General features: G+C 42.6%; 3 protein-coding genes across 6 annotated transcripts in view; 1 reads left to right on the forward strand and 2 right to left on the reverse strand.

The window, feature by feature from the left end:
- The window catches only part of YIPF1 (Yip1 domain family member 1), a 7022-nt gene extending 1455 nt beyond the window's left edge, over positions 1-5567 (reverse strand). Inside the window, exons 1-9 of one of the 2 annotated variants that reach the window (XM_027649011.1) lie at positions 5504-5567; positions 5213-5286; positions 4412-4545; positions 3762-3842; positions 3570-3657; positions 3336-3452; positions 2283-2449; positions 1519-1701; positions 505-599 (exon numbers count right to left, since the gene is read on the reverse strand). In XM_027649011.1, the coding sequence (XP_027504812.1) occupies positions 510-599; positions 1519-1701; positions 2283-2449; positions 3336-3452; positions 3570-3657; positions 3762-3842; positions 4412-4545; positions 5213-5243 (891 nt within the window). In that variant the 5' untranslated portion in view covers positions 5244-5286; positions 5504-5567 and the 3' untranslated portion in view covers positions 505-509. Of the gene's footprint in view, positions 1-504; positions 600-1518; positions 1702-2282; positions 2450-3335; positions 3453-3569; positions 3658-3761; positions 3843-4411; positions 4576-5212; positions 5287-5503 lie in introns of both variants that reach the window. The other variant, XM_027649010.1, reaches the window with a different exon arrangement.
- A 1144-nt stretch (positions 5568-6711) lies between these two features.
- DIO1 (iodothyronine deiodinase 1) lies at positions 6712-10727 on the forward strand. 2 transcript variants are annotated; one of them, XR_003528602.1, is made up of 4 exons: positions 6712-7118; positions 8488-8627; positions 9376-9575; positions 10036-10727. XR_003528602.1 is itself a non-coding variant. In XM_027649013.1 (4 exons), exons 1-4 carry the CDS (start codon positions 6788-6790, stop codon positions 10099-10101), a joined length of 741 nt encoding a protein of 246 aa, XP_027504814.1. In that variant the 3' UTR covers positions 10102-10727. The 2 variants fall into 2 exon arrangements, 1 of the variants encoding a protein (XP_027504814.1); XM_027649013.1 differs by having other exon boundaries at positions 6788-7118; positions 8488-8631.
- HSPB11 (heat shock protein family B (small) member 11) overlaps positions 9771-13111 on the reverse strand; it is a 3992-nt gene continuing 651 nt past the window's right edge. Inside the window, exons 2-6 of one of the 2 annotated variants that reach the window (XR_003528603.1) lie at positions 12821-12927; positions 12455-12523; positions 11882-11925; positions 11175-11394; positions 9771-10092 (exon numbers count right to left, since the gene is read on the reverse strand). Coding sequence is in view for 1 of the 2 variants with exons in the window: in XM_027649015.1 (XP_027504816.1) it covers positions 11287-11394; positions 11882-11925; positions 12455-12523; positions 12821-12927 (328 nt within the window). In the remaining variant the exon portion in view is untranslated. Of the gene's footprint in view, positions 10093-11171; positions 11395-11881; positions 11926-12454; positions 12524-12820; positions 12928-13111 lie in introns of those variants that run through there. The other variant, XM_027649015.1, reaches the window with a different exon arrangement.

A 13111-nucleotide genomic window follows, 5' to 3' on the forward strand; every position in this document is an offset into this window, starting at 1 on the left:
TTGTTTTGTTTCATTGTTTTGTTTCATTGTTTTGTTTCATTGTTTTGGGGGGTTTTGTGTTTTTTAGTTTTGTTTCATTGTTTTGTTTCATTGTTTTGTTTCATTGTTTTGTTTCATTGTTTTGTTTGTTTTGTTTTATTGTGGTTTTTTGTTTTATTGTTTTGTTTTATAGCTTTGGTTTATTGTTTTGGGTTTTTTTTTTCTTTTGGTTTATTTTTTGTTTTGGTTTATTGTTTTGGTTTATAGTTTATTTAAATGCGTGTCTCTTTGCCAAGAAGAAAAGAAACATAACACGTCTCTGTTCCTCAGAGTCTTTTCAGTTTTTGTGTCTATACTTAAAACTTACAACTGAAACAAAGTTCATAAATGGTATTTATATATACACCCCATTTGGCAAAATTGGTCTGTTAAACCCTTTTTCACTCAACCACAGTGATGGGGAAAAGTTTCAAGATGTCTGTGATGATTACAGAAAAAAAAAAAAAGTTGAGATTGGATTCTTACCTTACTTAGTGACTCTTTGTTGTTACTGTTGTTCCATTGTGAGCAGGGATAATAGGTGCAGGAAAATCAAGTTCAGGGGCATCAAAAAAGTATGCCTAACAGTATTATTACAGAGGAGAAAAAGACTGTTTAGAGAGAAACAAATAGTGCTGTGTCATCCCAGCCCTTTCTTTCCACACCCACTGTTCACAAGGTACAAACACAGCACTGAAATGACACATTTGGATCTTTTTCTGTTTTTATCAAAGTAGAAAGTCAATTAAAATGGTGCTCTAAACTGTACTTTTAAATATAAGTTAGCAGCCAAGGCCTTTGAAAAAGATCTGTACTGGAAAGGATTTGACTTCACATCTAAGGACAGATGTGTTTTGCTGTCATCCCCCTGCACACTGTGGGGAATCAAATCTATATCATCTGGAAGCTAGGGGAAACAGAAACAAAGCCTGGATGATACCATTCTACCCACTGCACTGAAGAGACAAATAATTTAAATATTCCCAATTGTGTATTTCAGTGGCATCAGGGTCTTCTGTTTCGTAACACTTACTTTACTAAGGTTTGTGTATGAAAACATAAACCTGCTAAAAAACTCATAAGCACACACTTTATACTGAACATTTAATCATTTTAAAGGACTAAGCATAGTATTCTTTGAAATAAACTGCAACTGGATAGTGTAGAGATTAATGCTTTGTATTAAATTATGATGAATCCCAGGTAAATTCAAAACTCTTTTGTGAGAGTTGGACTTGATTATCCTGATGGGTCCCTTCCAACTTGAGATATTCTAGCATTCTGTAATTGATTATTGAATTTATTACCAGCACTGTCAGGGTCAGATTGGCATCAATTTTTGCTACGTTTAAAATAATTGGAGTTTTTACTTTGAAGGTTTTTCACAAGTACTATAATCAAAGGTTTTCCACCAGCCAGCCAACCCCTCCTTCCCTGTACCAGAACATGTCACCAGTCCCAGGAAATAACAATTTAGGGAAAAGGAAGGCAGTGTCCTACCAAACAGCCAACAGCCAGCAGGGCATGGAGCAGAAGGATGGTGCCCACAGTGGCCAGTGCAATCCTCCGGTTGTCATCTCGGACAGCGGGCCAGAAGGTCATCACCAAAACAGACCCTGACAGGCACAGGGAGAACACCACCAGCACCCAGCGCACCACTTTCTGTGGAATGATCCACAAAATCTGCAAAAGGGAAGAAAAGGATTGTCGAAGAGGCTGTGTGAAATAGGGATTCATTTATTTAAAGCATTGTTCTGTGACATTTCATCACTTCCAGCCATTTTGTGCACAAATTACCTCACGCCTTATCTGACATTTGTTTATTTGAGGAAAGAATAACAGCAGTGATGAGTTTTACTCCCAGACATGACAAGAGTGTGTCCCCTGAGTTAAGGCACTCCTGCCAAGGTCTTTCCCTTGCTGGAGTGGCCCAGAACAGTTCCTGCCAGGGAAACTTGTCCTTGGAGCCATCCTGCACACTGATGTCTGTTCCCTGGGGACACACACATCCCAATTACTGAGGCTGCCTCGGGCTGTCTGCCAGGCTCACCAGCAGCATTTTACTTGGATTTGTTACCTCTGGGGCAATGACCTGTTCTGGGCTTTTCCAGCATGCACAAGACATCTTTACACTAAACAAACTTCAACAAAAAGAGTAAATGACTTGCCCAGTCCCCAAGATTTTGACTAATATCAACAATATAATAAAAACCAACAATTTTTCTCAACCAGGACACGTAAGGGGGCACTCTAGCCATACTTACTGCTGTGGGAATGTAAATGAAGAGGGAGTAGCCATATACACACACTATCTCCAGGAACGAGTAAGAGACAATGTTCATAACTTTGCTGTTCCTCCACATCAGGAATCCCCAGAGAGCAAGGGGAACAAGCCAAGCATATGCATAAATCGTTGTTGCTGCTATGGACACTGGAAATACACCAAAAGGTTTAATGTCCTGCTTAGAATCCAGACAGAATCAAAGATGTAGAAGCATTCAGCCTGAAAACTAGAAACATACCTGTGAAGTTACTTTCAAAACAAAGTCTGAATTATTAACAAACAAAGAACTTTGCATTTACATTTAGTTTACACCCACTACTTTGCCAGCACTTGAACTTAGTTTAAAAGTAAAACTTGAGAAAGTATTCCCTTCATATTTTCAATTTATTACCCCTGTGCACAAAATGCTGTTGGTTACAGTATGAAAGGAAGAGCTATGGAGGAAAGAAAAGCTTAGTTAAAAAGTACACTATGGATGTTGGAAACAAACAGAAGCTCTGTTCCTTTTCAGCAGCCTTCTTTGTAATACAAAGACAGATATAGACAAACTGCCTCCTCACTCTTGAGTTCTTTAGGGCACAGATCAGTTGAGCATCTTTAGATTATTTTGGAGTTTACCAGACAGTAACAATTTCCAGCCTTCAGTAGGTGATATGGGTAATTAATTTAGTAATTTTCTGCCTGAGGTCTGCAGGTTCCTAGGAGGCCACAGATCCAGAAAGGCACCTACAAAAGCACCATTGTAGCCAGTGCTGGGCTTTCACTCTGTACAAGGGGACATCCACTAAGGCTAGAAAAATAACTGCTCTAACTACTCCTGCTTGCTCTACTAAAACCCTGTACTAATTTATGCCAGTCACCGTTCACTTTAAGGACTTGTTTCACATCTCTAAAAATTTAAAGACAGCAGTAAATCAAAAGACTCTGCTGAATCAAAGCTGTGACCTGTTTACTTCATTAGCACATAAAAAAACAAAACCAAAACCAAACAAACATCCAAAACCAAAAATCCAAACCCACAAACCTTACAAACCTTTTCTGAACTCGGGCACATAGTGGTATGTGGGTTTGCCCAGATGGATGAAGAAATTCGAGAGATTGCCACTAACAGCAATGGTGAAGACAAGTGTGGCACATATCCAAAACGGACCTGAAAAGAGAACAAGTTCAATCATACCTCTTCCGCTCTCTTGCTTTTCAAGGCTAGCAAGTAAAAAGAAATACAAACTCGAAATATTTAGCACAGAAAATAACACCTCATACATACCATAAAGGTCAGGATTGCTGCGGATGTACAGCCTTACAAAGTTCTTCCCTGGCACTGGGAACACTGAACCTTTGATTCGGTCCAGGACCTATAAAACATACAGACTTGTCTGACTAAAAATACAAGAAAGAAAAAAACCTCAGTGGCTAAGGCAGAGTTCAGACAAGGTCTCCTCTGGAACAGTGTATTAACCTGGTATGTGTCCACATCGAAGAAGGTCTGGTAGTACTCAAATGTCCAGAAAGGGGCACTTTTCTTCTGTCCTGCAAGCAGCTGTATAGTGGGAAAGGCAACATGGAAAATGTTACAAGCAAGCAATTTATGCATTACTAGTTCACTTACACAGTAGTTACATGATTTCTGTACCCAAACAAAAACCAAATTCAACAGGGTGTTGCTTCCTATGAATTATTTAATGGTTTCCCTTTCCCTATTTAATACTTGTCAGCAACTAGTCTCTTATCTCCCTGCAAGCAGAATCTGGCCTGGGGTTCTAAAGAACAGCCTGATGCCACCTTCTGCTACATCATTTGTAACACATGCCCTAATCAGCATCACAAGGGACCTTAAAGCTCATGTCATTTCAACCCCCTGCATGCATCTTCCACTAAACCAGGTTGCTCCAAGCCCCATCCAACCTGGCTTTGAACACTTCCAGGGATGGGGTAGCCACAGTTTCTCTGAGCAACCTGTGCCAGGAACTCACCACCCTCCCAGGGAAAAATTTCTCTCTAATATCTAATCCAAACCTACTGCCAGTTTGAATCCATTCTCCCTTGTCCTGTCACTACGTGTTCTTGTAAAAAGTCCCTCTCCATCCCTCTTGCAGGACTGACTATTACCTCTGTTTTATCGGAGTCGTCGGTCCCCAGTAACTCATCATCCTCTTCCCTCCCTGGCTCCTGCTGGCGGCTGTGCTGGTTCTTGGGGATTTCGACTGGCTCATCAATGCTTATGGTGGTGGCATCAGGATTTGCTGCAAGCAAATTAGCTGCATCGTCAAATTCTGCAAACAAGTACATTACAAGACAGGCGATGATCGATCAAGATACTAAAATTTCTGTTCTCATGGCTCAAAACCCCACATTAGGACCCTGAGACAGGATAATCACTAGCTTAGGTAAGTCAGATATGATCTGTTTCTCAAAGCCCAAACTGATACAGATCAAGTTCAACATTTACTTAGTCAATGAAGTGTGAGGCTGCCTTCCCTGCCAATCTGCCTGCAGGATGACACACTGGCACCACCGGAGCCTGCCTTCCCTCCCTGCTATCAGCTCCCTGCAAGGGCAGGGGGAAGCTGTGTCATTTTAATATTCTCCAAAAACTGACATGAATTTTTCTATCAACGGTTAAGGAAGTCCAAAACCACGGCCCTTCCCAGGTTACAGAGTGCTCTACCCGTTTCCAGCTTTCACTTTTTACCACGAAGGATATCTATCAGTCAGTGATGCCAGTCAACCCAGTTACAATTTTTAGCTCGCCAGCAGCACAATTCCACCCCAGAAAACTCACCACCTGCAAAACTCCCCAGGGCGCTTCTACTCAGAGAACGCCCAGAATCGCTCCCAAAGCCTCCAGCGCCAGGCGGCTCCCCCAGCCGGGCCCCAACCCCGCGCCCGCACCTGCGACACCGCCTTTACCTTGGAATTTGAGGTCGTCCGCCGCCGCCATTCATCTGCCTGCGTGGGGATCCGCTCCCCGGGGCTCGACCCTCCTGCAAGGGCACAGAGGCAGCGCTGGGCCGGGCGAGTCCCGCGCCCTGCCCTGTGCCGGCGCCGTTGTCACCGCGGCCGCGCCCCCACGCTGCCCCCGCCCGCCCATGCCCCCCGCGCCCCCCGGCCCGGGGCACCCCCACACCGGGTCCACCCCGCAGCCCCACACCGGGGCAGCCCCGGCATCCCCCACGTCCCCCGGCCGGGGCACCCCCGCACCTCCGCCAGACCCCGCACCGGCCCCGCTCCGCGCCCTTAAAGGAGCCGCGGCCGCCGCTCCGCGCTGGCCAATCAGCGGCCCCGCCGGGCCCCTCCGCGCCCCCGCCCCTCGGAGCGCAACGGACCCGTCGCGGCAGCGCCCGGTGCCGGCCAATCAGAGCCCGTGCGGCACTTCCGGGTGCGCCTCCGGCCGCCCCCTTAAAGGGCCCGCGCGTGGCGACGTCTGAATCTGTGAGCTCGTACACGGGGTGCGCGTAATCAGATGTTTGTTCAGTCTGTTACAAGTGGACATCACATACTGGGATAATTTACATTTTTATCATAGAATCACAGAGTGGTTTGCGTGGGAAGGGACCTTAAAACTCATCCAGTTGCAAATCCTCTGCCATGGGCAGGGACACCTTCCACTAGACCAGGTTGCTCAGAGCCCCATCCAGCCTGGCCTTGAACACTTCCAGGGATGAGGCAGCCACAGCTTCTCTGGGCAACCTGTGCCAGGAACTCATCACCCTCATGGGAAAGAATTTTTTCCTAATATCTAATCTAAACCTGCTGTCGGGGGAATCCATCCTCCCTTGTCCTGTCACTCCAGGCAGTAAACAGTCTCTCTCCATCTTTCTTGTAGGCTCCTTCGGATACTGGAAGGCCTCAATTATGTCACCCCAAAGCCTTCTCTTCTCCAGGCTCAACAATCCCAGTTCTCTCAGCCTTTCCTTATGGCAGAGGTGCACCATCGCTCTCATCACCTTGGTGGCCTCTTCTGGACTCACTCCAACAGCTCCATGTCTTTCCTGAGCTGGGGACCCCAGAACTGGATATTATATATATGGGGGTATATCTACTTTTTTTTATACTTCAAGCCCCAAAGTGTCAAACACTGGTGTGTGGTGGAGCCCCAGAGCAGGCAGAGCAGGAGGAACTGTTTGCACAGCATCTGCATCACCCCAAGGCCATGAGCATCAGCATCTTAGTCTTTAGTCCGGGATTCAGGGCGAATATCCTGATTAAACGCCTTTCAGTAGTAAAATACACTACACATTTGTGAATAAACCTCACAACTCTGCGTGAGCACAACACATCCACCCTTTGCTGCAAATGATGCCTTTGGTGCAGCTGGAGGGAGCACCGCTGGCGGGCTCCTCCCTCATGCAGAGGCTGAAGTGCACAGAGTGTGCAAGGGAAGGCAGAAATTCAACTAAACACGTGAACATTTTCCTCCCCCTCCACCTTTGCCCCTGTCTCTGCTGTGTTCCCATCGAGAGCAGCCAGATCTTCTCCAACACAATGTTCAGCATCAAGGTGTTCCTACAGAAAACCCTGATTCTTCTGCAGGTTACTCTGGCTGTTGTTGTTGGCAAAACACTGATGATACTGTTTCCCAATGCCATGAAAAGATACATCCTAAAACTGGGTGAAAAGAGCAGAATGAACAAGAATCCAAAGTTCAGCTATGAAAACTGGGGTCCGACTTTTTTCAGCTTCAAGTATTTGCTCTTTGTGCTGAAGGTGAAGTGGAAGAGGCTGGAAGATGAAGCCTTCGAGGGACACCCTGCTCCCAACACGCCAGTGGTGACCCTGAATGGGGAAGTTCGTCACCTCTTGGATTTCATGGGAGGTCAGTAATTGAGCCATGTCAGATGGGTTTGGTATGCTGAGACCATAAATGAGGGATACTGAGGGAACAGGGACAGGCATCTGGCACCAGAACCTTTTGGTACTTGTGAACCTTTTGCAAGAGCTGACTTTGCCTGGAAACACCTTTTACTGAAAACCAAGATAATAATTTGTTTTAGGGAGAGAAGGCCCAGAACTGAACCATGTGCAGTGATTCAGGAGTGTTGGCTGTTCCCTGTTGGTACAGAAAATCCCACACCAGCTCCCTCAGCCAGTCTAAACCCTAGAAAGCACAGGGTGGGTTTTTCCAGATCCAAGGTGGCTGGAAATAAAAGCAGAAGTAGCTGCTTTGTACTTTGTCCGCTGCCTCCCACTGAGATCTCTGTAGAATGTGGAATTAATCATTAAGCTGCAGCCTCCATCCCCATGGGAGGGATTACATCCTTCTCTCTCTGCTTTTCTAATTATATACAGATATTTATGTAGAAAATGAGATGCAAGTTTGGAAAGGAATACACAGCATCTACAGGAAGGTACACTTCTATTAAATTCTTCAGGATGTGAATCTATGTTAGCAGCCACTTTTGAAGTTAAACCCAGCCAGAAGGAAGGTCTTGAACAAATTTCATGTAATTTAGCATAACCAGACTAAAAGAGCTGCTTAAAAATCCTGCAAGTTCTCTTAAATCAAGGACTTGCAAACAGATGTCAACACCTGTGGCACATACTGTCAATTTGTAAGCAACTGCAGACACTTTTGCCAGTGGCTCGTGTAACATTAGTTTAATAAATAATATATAACCAGGGTTCTGTTTGGACAGGAAATTACAGAAATACATTGAAAGCATTAAAGCCTGTGATGCATCACTGAAAAGTCTGCAGCTTCCCCTCAGCTCAGCTTGAAGTGACACCTCTGAAAAAAATCAGGACATGTCCAACAGGTCCAGGAAAAGGCACTAGGGTACTGTGCTTCATGGCCATCCCTGAACCACTATCCTTGGAAAACCTTGCAGATGGGCCATGTTTAGTATTGGTGAAGTTGCTCTGCACTAAGGATCTTAAGGAGGCTGTGCTACACGCTCTATGCCAGTTCCCTATCCCAAAACATTGGCTCTTGTGATGAGGAAAAGAGAAGCTGGAAAGGGTCCCCTCAGTTGAACTCATTGCTGGATGCAGCACAGGTCAGAGCCAAGGAAAAGAAAGCATCTTTATGCCTTTTTTATGTAGATGCAGACATTGTGCTGCTGATTTGAATGACCAAAGAAGGTTATGGGATAAGTGTTGTCCAGGAATCTCTGTGTATGCATTTAATTCTGCCCTTCCTCCCTTCCTGATTTAACCACAAAATGTCCTTTTCTTTTTTCCCCCAGATAACCGTCCTTTAATCCTGAATTTTGGAAGTTGCACCTGACCTTCATTTATGCTAAAATTTGATGAGTTCAACAAGCTCATCAAAGATTTTGGCTCAGTAGCAGATTTCCTTATCATCTACATTGAGGAAGCTCATGCAGTAGGTACAGCACAAATGGCACAGCTGATGCCGAAAGCAGCTTCATATGTGTCATTCCCTTTAGGAAGAAAATGTGTTAGAGCAAAGGAGGGAGCTTCAAATGGGAAAAATACCTTCCTCAAATCAGAAGTGGCAACACCACATCTAGGCACGAGTTTGTGTCTGTAATTCTCCAAAGCTTCTACTCACACACTTTACACAGTTACTCCTGCTGAACACTCAGCTCTGTGAAGGACATAGTTAACACCTTTACAAAACTTCCTCTCAGTGTTAGTATAGCTCCTTTCAGAAAGTGGAAGAAAAGACATTTCGTAGAACAAAGGTTAGGTGTACAATGCCAGCATGTTATATGTTTAAAAAAAAAAAAAAAAGATTAATTTTAAACATGTTTCAAGAACAGGATGCAGACTCCAATAGGATATATGTTCCCCACCTTGTATCTTTCTAGGGTTGATTTATGTGGGAAAATTTCAGCTAAAAATATAAAAAATATTTCTGAATCCAGGGCAAGGGTAAAATAGAATTTGCTGAAATTAAAGAAAAAAAATAAATCTTGGGACCACTTATTTGAAAAGCTCTAGTGATCCCATACTCTGAGGTGGGCTTTCATTTCATGGCAAGCTTTGGTGTTAGGAGTAAACTGCAGGATTTTTTAACCCAGTTTTGGGATATGACACACACAGAGTACATCTCTGCCCTGCACCCATTCAAAGTGCTCTTTGCTAAATCCCTTTCTCATTTGTTTTAGATGGATGGGCTTTTAAAAACAATGTTGTTATTAAAAATCACAGAAGCCTTGAAGATCGAAAAATTGCAGCACAATTTCTTCAGAAAAATAATCCTTTATGTCCAGTGGTTTTAGACACTATGGAAAACCTGAGCAGCTCAAAATACGCTGCACTGCCAGAACGACTCTATCTGCTTCAAGGAGGGAAAGTCATCTACAAGGTAAAAAGTATCAGTAATAATGAGCACAATATGCTAAGATTTTTAAATTCCAAAATAATTTGAGACCACTTTACATTTATTTAATTCAGTTTGAGAGCTAAAAATTTCACAATTCACTGTAACTATGGAGAGAAATAAAGATCCATCAAAACCAGCCTGGGCCTTTAAAATGTACATATTTGATGTACACCTCAGTCTTGCTCAAATATTTATCTTTTGGCTCACTAGTAACCCTAGGTACATCTAAGCTGTGAGATCCAGGAACACTTTCCAGCTCCAGGATGCAGACATTGGCACCGTCTCAGTGACACAGCAGGGTGCAACCTGTGCATACACCATCTCCTGCAGTGCAAAGGGAGCCCAAGCACACCTGCCCACAGTTCTGGTGCAGCTGCTGTGCTCCAAAGGGCTTCTGCTCTGTCTGCTTGAATATCACTGTGTCATTTTATTGCCTTTGCAGGGAGGATTTGGGCCTTGGGATTACCACCCCCAGGAAATACGTGCCATCCTGGAAAAGCTGAAATAGAAAAAGAAGAGGATTCAGAGTAAAGACTGGATAAAGAAGTTCAAGAACAATTTCTCACAGACATAACTGTAAAGAAAAAAAAAGAATTTAAAAATAACAAGAGACAACAAGAAAAGGAATATTTTATGTACATCTAAAGAGCATCCATAATGGGGTTCATTATGTGTTTGTCCAGAGGCTTTCAAGTGTCATCATTACAACCCCAACTACTGCTCTGTAGTATCTTACTCCACTTATACCACAAGCAGTGCTGTGGTAGCTGGGTCCATTGAGCTCTCATACCAACACTTATATTTGTAAGGACTGGAAACCAACATTTACATGTGTAAGGACTATCCTGCAGGATAAACTTCAGGGGTGCTGACTCCTGCAAGAGTCTTCTGGCATTCAAAGCAACTGATTCAACATTACTAAGGTTCTCTTTCTCTTATATACATACACCTGTTCCTAAACACTTTTACTGACTTCAGGAGGCTTCTGAGCAAGGCAATCTCCATCTCCACTTGTTTCCATGAATATTTGTTATGGCGGCCACAGCATAAAGCACTGACGGCTGTGACCTGATTCTAGAAAATATTTATAGAAACAAGGGATTGATCTACAATTATTAAAAGTCTATCAGAGCACTTCATATGTCTTCACATTATTTCCTTCCCCACCCCGCCCCTCTCTCCCCCCCGGTTATTTCTCAGCTTTAGCAGTTTATATTCATCCTTGAGCTGATGAAAAAGTTACCAGTTTATGGACTTTGGAAGGACTTGCTAGACAGTAGGAAGTAGTACCTCCCATTTAAGTATTTAACGCTTTTTTTTTCTATTCAGAGTGCAAGGGAAACATTTTAATTCATGTATTAGGAAAGCCTGATAAAAATATACTAATTTAAATGGACTCAGTTCTGCTCAAGTGTTCTAAACTGACAGTTTAGGTTATAAAATAAGAAAGCTGTTACTACAATTAACAAGAGCATGGCATTGTGGTTGGACTTGATCTTAACAGTCTTTTTGAACCTAAATGATTTTATTCTATCCTATTCCATACATTACACCAGCAGGGAACACATACTACATCCATACCTTCAAAAAACCACTTTAATACAAAGTTCTAATAACAAACATTCTCCGCAATACAGCTATCAAGATGTCACTTCAGTACAAAAAAAAATGGAGGTCCAAATTTAAGCTGGACTTAAGCATTTTCTGCTGTGCCCTCTGCCATCACCCGGTGCACTGACACAAAATGATCAAAGGCAGATTTGATGATGAAACGCAAGTAAGTGGCCTGGAATTCAGGAAGCTGCAGAAGGAATAAAAAAATGTTATTGCATTCTCTGTAGTAACAAAACTACCAAACATTTGCAGAAGTTTGTTAGACAGAAGGATCTAGACACTTCCATGCCTGTCTTCCAATTGCACATAAATCAAGCTCTTTAACAACATCTAGCCAGCTTCAGAGTTTCTTCAGATGACAGCAATTCAAAAAACCCTCATCACTCCTGAATTCTACAGCCTTTTAAAGGCAACAATTGAAGGAAGGAAGATTGCCACACTTCTGGAAAGGGCCCTCCACATAGTTAGGAGCAGTAGGCAGGTGCAATTTCATACCATAATCTACAAAGGAGCAGCTGGGAAACGCAATTTCATACCTTGATCTACAAATTCCTCTAAAACCAACCAAATAAATAATTGTGAATAAAGACATTTGTTTTTTTTATAGATTCTCCCCACTTAGTCCAGACATCCCATTTCATGAACCACTACTGATGTACACCATAAATACTCACTGGAAATTCTTCCATTTGGAGCTGTCCTTCTGTGTGTTGCAAATCTAGAAAACATATTTTAAAGCAGATAATGAAGAATAATGTGAAATGCTGTGAAAAGTTTTCACTGCACTCAGAGTTCAAGTGAATTTAACGACTATGAATTTACACTGCGTATAGAAATAGTTCTTTTTTATTTTTACAAGGTGATTTAAGAGAACAAATACTTTTTTGCAACATCCCAGTGTGTATATATATCCTACTCATTACGCTGGGTTATAAAATGTCACTCAAGAGGCACTAAAAACCCCAAACAATGCAGGAAATGGCACTCTATTATACTATGTAAGCCTGTTTTTAATTTTTGGAACATAAAGTGCACAAGTAGTGCTTTTAGCCCTTATACAGCATTTTATTTTCCAAACAGCTACAGACACCAGCAGTGTTCATAAAATTCACTTAAACATGACTATTACATTAATGTCGAATAAAATAATCATCAAGCTACACTTTACTCAGCAAATAGATGTGAGGTTAAAATAATTGAAAAAGACCAACATTATTCCCACAAAATCCGTTTCTTCAGAGTCTTACCTTTTTCAATGCACTGTTCAAAACCCACGGGGTCTTTAGATACACTTCTTTCAATCCTTAAGGTCCGCACTAAAACACATATAAATTTGAGATATCAAAACAAGTTCTGATTCCTTATTGATAATGATATTTATTCCATCACTTTTCATCCACAAAGCACTTCAAAAGCATTAACTAATCCATTCTTCATCTAACCTATGGAGGGCTTGGACGTGACAGACGATTCCTTTGTGAAGTTAAATCTTAATGGATCTGTTAAAAAGTGGCTACTTACAGATCATGACACTACTGTGATAATTTTCATAAAGGCACAGACACACATTTTAATATAGCACATATTACCTACTGCAAGACACAAAGTCTTACCCAAATAACACTGGATCGCGACTTTGCTGATTTTCACACATTTGGGAAAACCAATAATGAATTCCTGTGGGAACATGCCTGTCGTCGTCCAAAATGTTTCAGAATTTCTGTGGAGACAGCGGGACAAAACCCTCACCTGCACCTTTCTATCTATAACCATCTTGAAAGAAATTTATCATAGAAAAATATGGAGGGGAAGGAAAGGGGGAAAGAGGAAAAACAAGGGGGAAAAGCAAAAGGAAAGGGGGGAAAACAAAGCAAAAGCAAGGAGGGGGGGAAGCAAAAGGAAAG

Source organism: Corapipo altera, unplaced genomic scaffold (assembly GCF_003945725.1).
Source record: "Corapipo altera isolate COAL_440 unplaced genomic scaffold, ASM394572v1 112, whole genome shotgun sequence".
In the NCBI taxonomy this organism is placed as follows: domain Eukaryota; kingdom Metazoa; phylum Chordata; class Aves; order Passeriformes; family Pipridae; genus Corapipo; species Corapipo altera.